Source organism: Aptenodytes patagonicus, chromosome 2 (assembly GCF_965638725.1).
Source record: "Aptenodytes patagonicus chromosome 2, bAptPat1.pri.cur, whole genome shotgun sequence".
Lineage (NCBI taxonomy): Eukaryota > Metazoa > Chordata > Aves > Sphenisciformes > Spheniscidae > Aptenodytes > Aptenodytes patagonicus.
Genome location: NC_134950.1, coordinates 52,616,005 through 52,628,312, shown reverse-complemented (window position 1 = coordinate 52,628,312; position 12,308 = coordinate 52,616,005). Strand labels below are relative to the sequence as shown.

General features: G+C 43.3%; 1 protein-coding gene across 2 annotated transcripts in view; it reads right to left on the bottom strand.

Annotated features, from left to right (window-relative positions):
• Positions 1-10,350, bottom strand: part of ANKRD29 (ankyrin repeat domain 29) — a 36,997-nt gene extending 26,647 nt beyond the window's left edge. Inside the window, exons 1-4 of one of the 2 annotated variants that reach the window (XM_076329831.1) lie at positions 10,293-10,350; positions 4,829-4,939; positions 2,723-2,821; positions 370-468 (exon numbers count right to left, since the gene is read on the bottom strand). In XM_076329831.1, coding sequence (XP_076185946.1) covers positions 370-468; positions 2,723-2,821; positions 4,829-4,939; positions 10,293-10,313 — 330 coding nt within the window. In that variant the 5' untranslated portion in view covers positions 10,314-10,350. Of the gene's footprint in view, positions 1-369; positions 469-2,722; positions 2,822-4,729; positions 4,940-10,292 lie in introns of those variants that run through there. The other variant, XM_076329832.1, reaches the window with a different exon arrangement.
• Positions 10,351-12,308: the final 1,958 nt, after the last annotated feature.

Genomic DNA, 12,308 nt, shown 5'->3' with positions numbered 1-12,308 from the left:
TATGCAGAGACGTCCCAATGAAGACGAAATTTCAGTCTATGTAAGTGAAGTACATATACACCTAAAATGAGATCCTACCTAACATGTACAGAAAGACCCTTTGTTCTTGTATTGGAGGATGGCTTAAGAGGGAAGACTGATATCACTAGCAAGGGACTGATCTTCGATCAACTTATGCCATTAAGTCTAGGTAGTAAAAGCTAGTCCCAAGTTAATATTTTCACAATATGTTGCATTACTCAGAAAATGTTCAAGTGAGGAAATCCTTTTATCATCTTCCTGCTGCCATATCATGTTTCATGTGAATAGGAAAAAACAGCCTTCATTGTCAGAACGGATCAGCATGCAAAAATAGACCCATCATCTTACTTTATTCTTAAATTCAGTGGAGGCTCCAAATTCAAAGAGAAACTTCACTACATCGTTGTGGCCTTGCTGTGCAGCAAAGAACAGAGAAGTTGCACCTGACTGTAAGGAAAAAATTGATTAAAAAAAACCCCAAACACATAACACATTTGACTGAAGTATATACATGTCAAATTAAAAAGTATTGAGCACAATCAGTTGAATATCATCTGAAAAGACATGACGATTTTGAGGACTCCAGAGGACACCAGGTATCTTAGGTCAGTTTTCTTCCCATTGTACTGAGAAATCTGTCCAGCATCATACATTTGAGTAAAATCCAAGTTTCACAAGGGGCTCCTGCACAGTTTCTAAAATAGACCTCTTAGGATTCACTCACTTCTACCCAGTCACCAGATAGGGAAAGCAAGCCCAGAGTGAGAGAAGAACCATCTTGCACAACAGAGGAACAGCCAATTTGAAACCAACCCCTATTCCACCTGCCGCTACGACCTGAGACAACTAGGAGCATGGGATGGATTTGGATTGGGGTGTGGAAAGATCAGGGAGGCGGTTATTTAGTACAGCAGAGCTCCACCTTGCTTGACTCTCCACTGACAAAATGTGACTGCTGTTGGCGTAAGTCATCCTTGTCTCTTGCAGCAGTAGATCCCCATCCACCCAAGTGGCCTTCAAGCAACTATAACCAGCCCTGCAACTCCTGCTTTCCCTTAACCTCGCTGAAGAACTGAAACCCCGCATTTTATACTAGTATAAAAATGTACTAGTATAAAATACTGTCATTAACATGTGAGTAAATCAGGACCCAAAAAATGAATATGTAAGGTTTTAATGGCTGGATAGAAGGGGGAAGGAGGGGAAGGAGGGGAAGGAGGAAGACAAGCAGGCTTTCCTGACTTCCTGACATGGGCTCTCTCATCCCATGTAGAAGGTGCAGGAAAAGAGAGCTACACATGAAATTCACTCCAGTGCCAAAAGCCTTTACAATAGCACATGGCCCCGTGGGACCATTTCAGAGCCCCGTCTCCCAGACACACTTATGGCGTTCTCACTTTCCCAATCTTCACAACAACTTCAGAGTACAAGAGCACTGGTTTGAGTATGTGGATTTAGTTTCAGAACAGTGCCGTTGGTCTTTAGGGCTTAAACTTCATCTGTTTTGCTTCCTCTCTGCAACAGGGTGATTTTGGAGGATTTCAGCGTTTCTCTTTTTGTTGGTTTGCTGAATCAGTATGTCCTGAGAGGTACTCAAGAGCAGCTCCATAAAACTGTTCTCAACTTTTCCTTTTGTTGCTGCCTTTCAAGCAATGTTTACCTAAGGGAAGGGACATGTTTAAATACATGTTTTTTTGGAACAGGACCCCACTGAAAGACACTGACAGTCACGGTTAGAGCAAGTTTAGGCCAGTAAGCGCAAAGACATTTATATCATCAAACATGGCATTCACTGACTCAGTAACTTGCGGATGTCAGCATGAGATTAATGCTCTAGTTCCAGGTAACCAAGGAAAGTGAGAAACATTTGCTTGTATTGTTAAAGTGACGAGCATACTCCTGTCCTGCGCTGCCTGCCGCCATCCCATGTTACTGCATGCCCTCCTTAAACTGCTTTTCTCTTTGGACCAGTACAACTGTTGCTGTCCTAGAGCAATTCTGCTCTCTGTGTAGCCAGCACACAGACCAGAGTGGCTGCAGGTACTCCTTACAATCATTTGCGCAGAGCATGAGGGGCAGGCACTTTCCCAAAACCAGCCACTGACATTGTCCCTTCCACAAGCAAGCATGTCATGGTGCGAGAGATGCCTTGAATGCAAAGCAGAGGTGCAGGGAAGGGTACGGGTGATTAAGCTGTGTGATTGTTAGAGATGACTTTGCTCAGACTAAGAGGCAGAAACTCCAAAGCATACCGAGTCAAAATAATCCCTGGGCTAGCAATGGCATCCACTCCATTTTAATGACCAGACTCTGCAAATCAAAAGGTAAAGGACTTCTCCTTACCATTTATCCCATCCAGACAGCCGTAAACTACTGTGCCAATAAGTAAAACTACAGATGCATAAATGGTGTAACCCTGGGGGGTTACATCTCAGATGTAACTGTCCCTCACCAACCAGATGTGCTGGAAATGTTTGATGAGTTTTTTATAAATGTACCTCTGGCACCTCATTTTCTATTATAAACTGCAGACATCTGATTCCTTGATGTTCTCAGGAGAACAGACCCTGTTTATACATGCACTGCACAGCAAGTGACAAATAAGCAATTGGCAAAAAGGAATAGACAACACTCTTTTATTATTTGTAATAAACCAATGGTCATTTAATCAATCCCTGTTTGCAGGCAGAACTTCTCCTACCTCTCTCTGCAGATTGATATCTGCTCCTTGCAACACCAATTCCCGTACACAATCTGTGTGGCCATAGTAAGATGCTACCATCAGAGCTGTTGTGCCAAGCTGGGAGCAAGGAAAAACAAGTCAGTACCTTCAACAGACACCTCCAGCAATGAATCAGGCTGTCTGGAAGAGACAGCACCTCTTCTGAAAAGCTGAAGGAAGCTTATGATCATTGAAAAACTTGCTATCGTTTAAAACTTACTATCAAGAATACTTTGAAAATGAGCAATTAGCAGATGTTAAAGCAAAAACATTACAGACATGCCTGCAGTGCTAAGGCCTGACCGTTCACCAAATACGTATGCAATGACTTCGTCTTATTGTCCCAAAATAAGTGAAACAAGAATAACAAGAATATTTTTGGTTTATACACGGCATTTTTATCAGAGAATCCCAAAGATCTTTGCATCATTTCCAGAAGAATAACCTCAGACACAGGAGCTGAGTGACTCAGCTGAGTCACTTAATTCTGAGTCATAGTCAGGAGTAAGGTCTGGGTGATTTGAATACTAATTCCCTATCCAAACGATGAGAGCAAACTCACTCTGTGACTCTTCACATTATATGAGAGAACTTTCTGTACCAGAACTAAGCGTTCAACTTCCCTCAGTACACCACAAGGTCACTGCTCCAGTGAACCAAGTAAGATTTAGGTTATATGTATGTGGTGCATGGACAATACGTGGAAACCACATGCATAAGGATGAAATTCATCCTTCTAAAACATTCACACACACCAGTTCAATTTAAAGAAGGAATGTGTGACATGACAAAAAAGAAGCATGCAGCCTTAATCATATGAAAATATTTTAGTCTAGAAAATGTGTATGCCTGATATAATTAATAAGTCAGGATATTTTACAGTGCATTGTAAAAATTCTTGACCAAAGTTAGCCTTCTTTGGAGAAAAAATGAGCAGTAGGGGACCTTGTTTCTTTACATCAATCTCTGTCCTGTTTACTTCATGCCCCCACCTGAACATCCTTCCCTCCCTGTCAGAATGACAGTCATAGCATCAGCTCCAGAAGTACTGCAGGACAAATACTTGCCTACAGGGCAAAAATGAAATGAAAATGAAAAGACAGGTTAAAGTCAATGGGCTTAGAAAATCTCTTGCACTTTGAAGGTATTCAAAGTGAGAGAAGCTGTGGCAGGTTCATGTTTCAGGCTGGAAGTGGCACTAACCCTGTACAACACAGGCACGACTCTCAGTAAGTCAGTCCCAGCACCAAACAAAAGAAACCTGGGAGCTTCTCAACCTCAGTTTTCCCCTGCTCTTTGCAGTAGCTTAGTACTATCAGGTATCTCTCCGTACGTTGTAAGCAGAATAGCAAGACATACCCATTATCTGTGTTTTCAACCCATTTCTAATCTCAAAACTAGTCGCAACCCATGCCAGTTACAGTAAGGAAATCCCCATGAAATCATTCTGTCATGTGTCTGGGCTCCTCTTTGCTTGGAAATCGTACTGTGCCTTCATGTTGGTGCCAAGTCCAGGAGATACTGGGGTACAGGGGAGGAAGAAGTTAGGAGGCCAGCAGTTCTTCTGACGGCACCGCTGGGTGTAGGACACTGCATGCCACACGGGGCGGGAACGGCTGCGCATCAAATGCACACTTCTACATTGCCTACTTGGAAACTGTGGTCCAAGGTTATTTTTTTTAAAAACTAATTATCAGGAGCTCTGCTAGCTGACAGAATCATTGCTACCTGGGCTTGGTCGAGTTGACTCTTCACCATGATCTATTACTACAATGACATTTTCTTGCAAAGAGAAGCCCGAGGTGCTAGGATCTGTGTTTTTAATGTCAGCGCCACAAATAACTGTGTAAGACACATTTTTGAGTGCTGGCAAATTCCTAACCCCTTGCCACCGATGTAAATCATCACGCTATTTTATCTTGAGTTTCAAACTTGCTTCTTGACAAGAGAAGGTTTTAAATCATCCCTAAGTGCCATAAGACTCACAAATATCTCATGTTAGATCCCTGCCACACCCTCGGCGCAGCGGGCTATGGAAAGCGATGTAAAATCAGTGCCGTAGGTGTAGGTGCATTGTGTGCATACACTGTCTTTGCAGTCCACATCTACTCGCCCACTGTTCATCAGCAGCTGGAGGAGAGCCAGGTTTCCTTTTCTTGCAGCCCAAAACGCTGCATTGGCGAGTGGTGTTTCTTTCTGGTGAAAAAAAAAAAGCAGAAATAAAAGACACTGGAAGAGACACTGGACAAACACACACATGCAAATTCTGCATTCAAGCCAGGCAAGCTTCAGCTTAGTGTGCTGTTCTTTCAAAACCAGAACACGGAAGGGAAGCTAATTTAATTTTGCTGTGCAATTAAAGAGATCAGTCTCCCTGTGCTACCTCATGTTATTTCAGGTCTTCCCTGTGTCCATGGCAGCCTATGTCTCTTAGCTTCCTCTGTAGTGAAAGACGATGATGCTGGTCCAGATCCACAGGGAAACATCACAGAAAACAACGTGCTAACTGGTACCTGTATTGTCTGCTTCTGTGGTGGGGCTGGGCACAGTTAGAGAGGCTGAATCATCCTGCTGACATGTCCTGCTGCAGGACATCCTCCTGGGTTTCAGGTTAGCTCTCTGCCGTCTCCTTTTCTGCATATAAAGTCCCAACACAGGAAAAGTATTGCTCATGCATCTCCCATGCCGTTTGGTCTGCCTCCTCCCTGGAATTAACACCCTGTAACTGCGGGCACATGAGAGATCTCCTGGGTGATGCTAGGAAAAAGAAGGCTAAAATCTTGCTCTCTATAGACTTACGATTCATTTACTAGGTATGCAAGGCAATATGTAAGGCAAAATTAGGAAGCTCTGAAATCTAGATAACACAGGCCACTGTTAAACAAATTGGTAATAATATAATACTTTTTTGAGGCTTTCTTAGTCCTAGAAACGATGCCACAGTGTGACTTCTCCTGGGTAGGAGCAAATTCTCACTGCCCAGCATAGGAGGAAGACAGCAGAAAAAGACACAGACTTGGCTCCTGACCTCCTTATCTGATCCATGCAGGCAGCTGCCAAAATGCTGCCCCAACAGGTAAGCACTGCGACGGGTGAAGTACGGAGGGGAAACAATGCTGTGATGGCAAGGGTACGTATCCTAGAGCAGGCTCATGCTGCTGATTTCTTATTAAGGCTCAAAACCACCAACAGTTCAGTAAGGCATCGTTTCACTGATAGTCATCTTAGACCAAAACAATGTCAAAAATACCCGGGGGTCTTGCTGCCCAGTGAATCCTACCTTTAGGATAACCCAAAGAGAGTGCAGAATGGATATAAAATTCAATCATTCTGCTTCAGAAAATGTAGAACACACTTCTCCATGTCTAAATGTCAATGCGCAAATGTAATGTGGTAGAGAATCGGGATTGAATGGTTTTATGGTTGATACTTAAAATGCAGACATAGAGCAGAGTTTAAATTGCTTCCTTCACTGACATGCAAGTAATAAATCTCACAGAAACCAGCAGACACAAGACCAATCCTGTGTGAATCTATCCCAGATCCGTCGCACTGAGCACTTTCCATGGGTTGCATTTTTAATATTCATAGGTTGGAAAATTGGCAGCTGTTTGAGACAAGAGAAGTTTCAACCATTCAGTAAATTATAAGACACTTCCTATAAATTGATAGCGATATTTCTTGTACCAGCACACATAGGGGCAGGAATCTGAAAAATTTAGCAAGCACAATAGGCTAAATTCTGATCTTCCTTTTACAGCTAATACATTTCCTCTGGTGAATCTGCAGATAACGTCGATCAAAGTAGAGCTAGCAGTTTACACCCTCCTTGCTGGCAACGCAGTAGTGTTTTCCTGTCTTTACCCTTACAACTACTAAAATTTTGTGTAAAAGCAAACAATTGACCTAAACACACAGTGGCTCATGTTGCCCTTTTTGCTCTGATTTATTAGGCAGATATTTATTTATAGAGCAGGTAGTTAGGAATATTGTCTTATTGTTTTCATTATTATGATACTCAGCGGCAAGCTATTGCAAAAGAATGATATTTAGACCTTACGGAGTGGGAAATCAAATTCCTTACCTTTTATTGTCTCACTCTATCCCTTAATGTTTTAGAAAGCTTTGGGGTATGGCAATATATCCATACAGGGAAAGATTTATTTCATCCAGCCCGGTTTTCACTACGAGGGCACAGTAGCAACGTGACCGCATTTTATTATGCCTACCATACAACAACGCCTTTATCAATCAGGTAGGCAGGAACCAGAATCAACATTCAGGAACCCTTTACCTGCTTTCATCAGTTTACATAAGGAGAGAAGAGAACTAAGTTGCCCTGTTACCCTACTCTGGAAGTAGAAGTCCAAAGTCTTTAGCCTTATGAGTCATAAAATTCCTACCTCTTTTTTTCCCCTATAATTCCTGCAGTAGCTCTCAAGCAAAGTTGTCCTCGTACTTTGGATCAAACCCAAGGAATGGAAGAATTCTCCAGTGCATCAAGGACACAAAATCAGGTTTTTCCCCAGTGGTGCTTTTGACCCAATTTGGAATGACTGCTATCAGTACTTGTACTTCCCCTCGTGCCCCCACATTGCTGGGGATTCCTTGTATAAAAGTGGAGTATACCGCACACACAGACTATCAACAATGTAGTGATTAGATAAAAAAAGCAAACACAAATCTGAGCTGTTTTACCTGCTAAAATGAATGGAATGTGCAAAATCATTCAGATGATCTGGGCACCCTACAAGGTCAGCCTCAAGGTGTACCATGCGGCAATTTCTCTTCTGCTTTCAAACCAAGGATTTATACCTCTGTGCTCTTCATTTTCAGGTGATATCAGCAATACTGACATCACTGGTAGGCAAAATGTAAGACGCTACTTTGGGATTAATAATCTGAGTAACTGAATAATTTTTGAGCAATAAATGGGTTTTAAACTGCAGGATGTGACATAAGCCTTGACTGCTGTTGTTCAGTTATGAACTCAATCCTGCCTCATCAGATACTTCTTAGGGAGAGGTAATGTTGAATTTCAAGAGATTAACTGAATACAATTTTCATGTCATTCTTATTATAAAGCTAGTCTGCTCCTAAAGCCTCCTTAAAGTAAACAACTGATCCTCAGCATTGACAGTCTGGGACCAGAACGTAATAAATGTTTGAAAAAGTGATGAGCTAATAGCTTTGGTGAAACTATGACATGTTTCATTATGTCATTTGCCCCAGCATTAGCAACTTTCAGGATACAATTTCCTCCACTTCATCAAGAGCTCTAAAGCATTATTTCAAACTCTGGCTGTGCTATTCATTTCAATTGTTTATATGCTTTTATGAGAGCCCAAAGATGAAAAGCTGGCATTATATTCATGCTGTATTGACACCAAGCAAAAATACTTATTAAAAAATAGCCTAGAGGAAAATATATGCTATAAATCTGATAAGACCATTTCTATGCAGGAACACAGAAAAAATAAAATGTGATAATGTATCTGTATGTGTCATCCTAGGAATATTGAGGGGAAAAGTATAATTTAAATGCTGTGATCAGCAGCTCCCGCTCCCTGCCCTACCTTTGATTTGCTGTTTGCAGAGAAGAGGCAGGTCACAGGGGGGTAACAGCTGAGGAGGAAGAGGGCAGGTCTTAAATGGTGCTCTTGAAGATGAAAGAAAAGAGGCAATAGGCAAAGAGAAAGAAAAGAGAGGAGAAAGAGAACACTAGCCTGGCGGCTTGTTCCTTGTGCTGTCAAAATACAAGAAAATTCCCTTTTCTTTCTCAGTTTCCAAACCAGTCCTAATGGAAAGCAGGACTTGAGTAAAAAGTTTTAAGAAGAACAACTGGGAATCAGGATCAAACATGATACAATGGAAAATGTTAGTGGGACTTAGGAAGAAAGAGAGAGGACTTTATTATATAGCAATACATCCTACATGAAGGATCCTGATAAAAAAGAAAGGTTGTTCAAGATATAAATGTAAGTTTAGACAGGCAAAAGCTGGTAGAAGAAGAGAGGGTATTCATGTGTATAGACAGTGAAAAAGAAAGATAAATGCTACCTCATGTGTAAGTGGGATAATAAGATGGAAAACATGAATAGACAGCGGCAAACAGAGATGGTAGGAATCCAAGGTAAGTACACAGTCTTCTGAGAGAAAGAGAAAATGCCAAGCAAAAAGACACAGGAAAGAGAGAGAAAGCAGAGGGAGGTGCGGGCTGCAATTCTCCAGAGGGAGAGGGAGCAGGCAGTGAGCTACCTTGAACGGGAGTACTTAAGGGAACAGAAAGTGAGAAACAGGGCACGGAAAAGGAGCTGATAGGGACAGAACAGAAAAGAAGACCTGAAGAACAAGGGAGGCCAAAAAAGGATAAGAAGTCAAGAAGAAGGGGCTGGCACCACCAGGAACACGGGGCTAGCATCCATTAGGGTGGATGCTTGTGAGGAAGGAAGGTGGGAAAAAACTCAGAGAGACAGAATGGAGGGACAGAAGAGACTAAGACTAAGGAAAAAAAAGCAGGTATGAGACCAATGCAGGACCAAAAAGGGGATGACCACAGAGATTTCACCACCCAGTGTAAGGCTGAGCTGCACTGTGAGCAAAGGACCCTGCTCCCTGCCACACCAGGGCTTTAACTGCAGGTGGAAACCATCTGCTGCACCACCATCGAACCGACACGGTGCCACCGCAGCACCAGCACTCCCTGGGGGCAGACACATTGACAGGAGTGAGAGGCGAGTACAGGGAATAATCCATCAAATAAAGCAATGCAACACAAGCAACATGGCAAAGGACTGGCACAGAGCCGGTGATCAATAAGAGCAGGGCAAGCACAGCATCCAGAAAGCGCATAACCAAGAGGAAGATGCACATCTAGCATAAATATTATCCATTAGCATCAGTAAATTGCTACTTGCTTCCCTCTTTGCCAATTGATCTTAAAAATCCTGTCCTCAGATTAAAAAACTTATTTCAGGCAGTCTTTTGAAAATGACTGCTCTTGCATGGTTTTGGATGGAGGAAGTACAAAAAGTGACAGGAATCACAGACAGAAAAGGGAACGAACCAGCCTGGCTTCGTTGGCCACCACAGCCTGAAACGAAGAGTACGGATAACCGCTGCCTCCTACCTATTGCACAACCAGCACTAGCAGAGATGATCGGAAAAGTGAAGAGGAGGCTCCCGACTGCACCAAAACCCACAGTGCTGAGCCCGGCCACCCTCAAGCCGGCGTAAAGCTTCATGGAGGCTTGCGGTTTATGTAACGCTAACCGTGTATCCTTTTGGGGATGTCAGCTGCGGGAAGCACCCGCTCCATCAGCTGCCACCGCAGCACTCCCGGGGCACCCCATAGCCCGGGAAGGACGCCTCTGTTTTCTTTCCTTCCGCCCTAAACCACCCCCGCTTTTCCTAATAAATAAATAAATCAATCAATCAATCCCTAAATCCAAGAATACGACGGAGCATTTCACGGGCTGCCGGCACGGTAAGCACAAAGCGGGAGGCCAAACGCGCGTCCCCCCGCCCCTCTCCCCGGCGCCCGGCTCACCTTGAACGACATCCTGCACATCGCAGCGCCCCGCCTCCGCGCCGCTCCGCGCCGAGCCGCGCAGCGCAGCGCAGCTCCGCGCAGTTCCGCGCCGCTCAGCGCCGCTCCGCGCCCCGGGGCTGCGCGGGGCCGGGGCGGAGCACGGCGCGGGGCCGGCGCCTCCCTCCCGCATGGCTTTATGCTCACGAGTTTCTGGCTATTATTGCCCTTCAGAGGTTTGTTTTTTTTTTTTTTTTGCGGGGAGGGGAGTGTTAGGGTTGTTGCTATTGTTGTTGTTGTTGTTGTTGTTGTTGTTGTTGTTATTAATCAGTGGGCACGGCTCCCCCACAGCCACCTGCACCCACCCCCTCCAGCAGCAGCATCCCGAAAAGCAAGACCCCACGGTGGGAACCCACACTGCTCAGCCACTGGGTCAGACCTATAGATCGAGCCTCCGCTGCTCAGAAATAGCCCTGAAATGGCCCGAAACCCAGGCACCCCCCCATCCCAGCCCGGGTCTCCTCATGAGGCTAATGCCACCTCCATGGCACCTCTTCTGCACTTCACAGCCCTTTCCCTTCGTATCTAGGAAAAAGCTGTCGAAAGGTATCGTTGTGAGTATACCCGCGCTGCAGCCGCACAAGCATGTGAGGGTGAGCGTTCCCTCGCTTAGCATCTATCCAGCTGTCACCAACACCATCTCCCATGGGTGATGCGCTCTCATTAGGAAGGCAGTAAGTTCTTAAGGGCTTAATTTAAGCCTTTAAAAATGAACAACCATAAAGCCGATGCATGTCCTGTTTTGCCTGGCTGCCGCAGATTTCATTCAAAGTCTGTGTGATATAAAGTAGGCAAAACAGGGCATGCTCTGGTGGGAGATTCCTGAATTTCTTTGCTATTGTTGGTTTAAACTGAGCCCTTAGGGATTTTCTTCTTTTGATGTGCACACATAAATCCCATTCACGAGAAAATTACGTGTGTGCATTGAGAGAAAATACTTGCACTAAGATCCAAATAGTTTATTCTAGAAATCTGCAAGTGGAGGATTTTCTGCAGATTTTTTTCCTGAGGCAAAATTCATCTGTGCATACAGTAAAACAAACTGCAGGCAAGCAGATGAAAGCTGCTAATAGCATAAACTCATCTCAGAATGTACGGCCTGGTGTGAACCTCACCTTAATTACTGAGAAGATCACACCAACATGGATGATCATTCGGATTGTTTCTGAAACTTAAAAATACTGAATAAACTCAGTAGATTGCATAGCTAAGAGTCATCCTTGCTCTGATCCAGTTGCACAGCGATGCTTGCCCACTGATAGAGGAAAGTATTAGTAATCTGTACATACTCCCTGCCTCACCCCTGGAAAATCCCTGTATTTATTCAATCTACTGTGAATAACATGCCAATCTTTTAACATTCATCAGCCAAAATGTTAAATATTCTGACAAAGAAAAAACAAAGAATTCTTTGGATGAACAACAAGAAAGGAGACTAACACAGTACATTTTTTTGAGGTCTGTATTTATTTTAGATGTCAAGGGACAAATTTTGAAGTGCCTTTCTTAACTTGCCCACAAACCCCGAAACTGCACCTATTTTCAGTTGCACATGGTCTCCTGTGATTTTGCTGTTTTCACATTCAGGTGCAATAATTTGTCAGAACTGTTGAATACAGAAATACATATATAAGGGATGTTCTTTTTTGGTGACCCTTTGAAAGTTTATCCCAGAAAGCATTTAGAAACCATACTTTTTGGTTATATCTCCATCTATTGTTACACTCAAAATCTTGTTTATGGGCAAAGAAGAAACACACCTCATATATATATATATAACACCAAGAATTTATAATCGGTATAACTAAATCTTAGCCGCCTAATCCAAGAATCATTACTAGAGCAGATATAATTCTTGCAGAAAAAGAAAAAAATAAGTCTATGCAGAAAAAAAATTCAATATTAATACTACAGTTAAAACTTATACACACTTCCTAGTTTTTACTCCTTTTCCTGATATTATCCTCACCTTTCCCC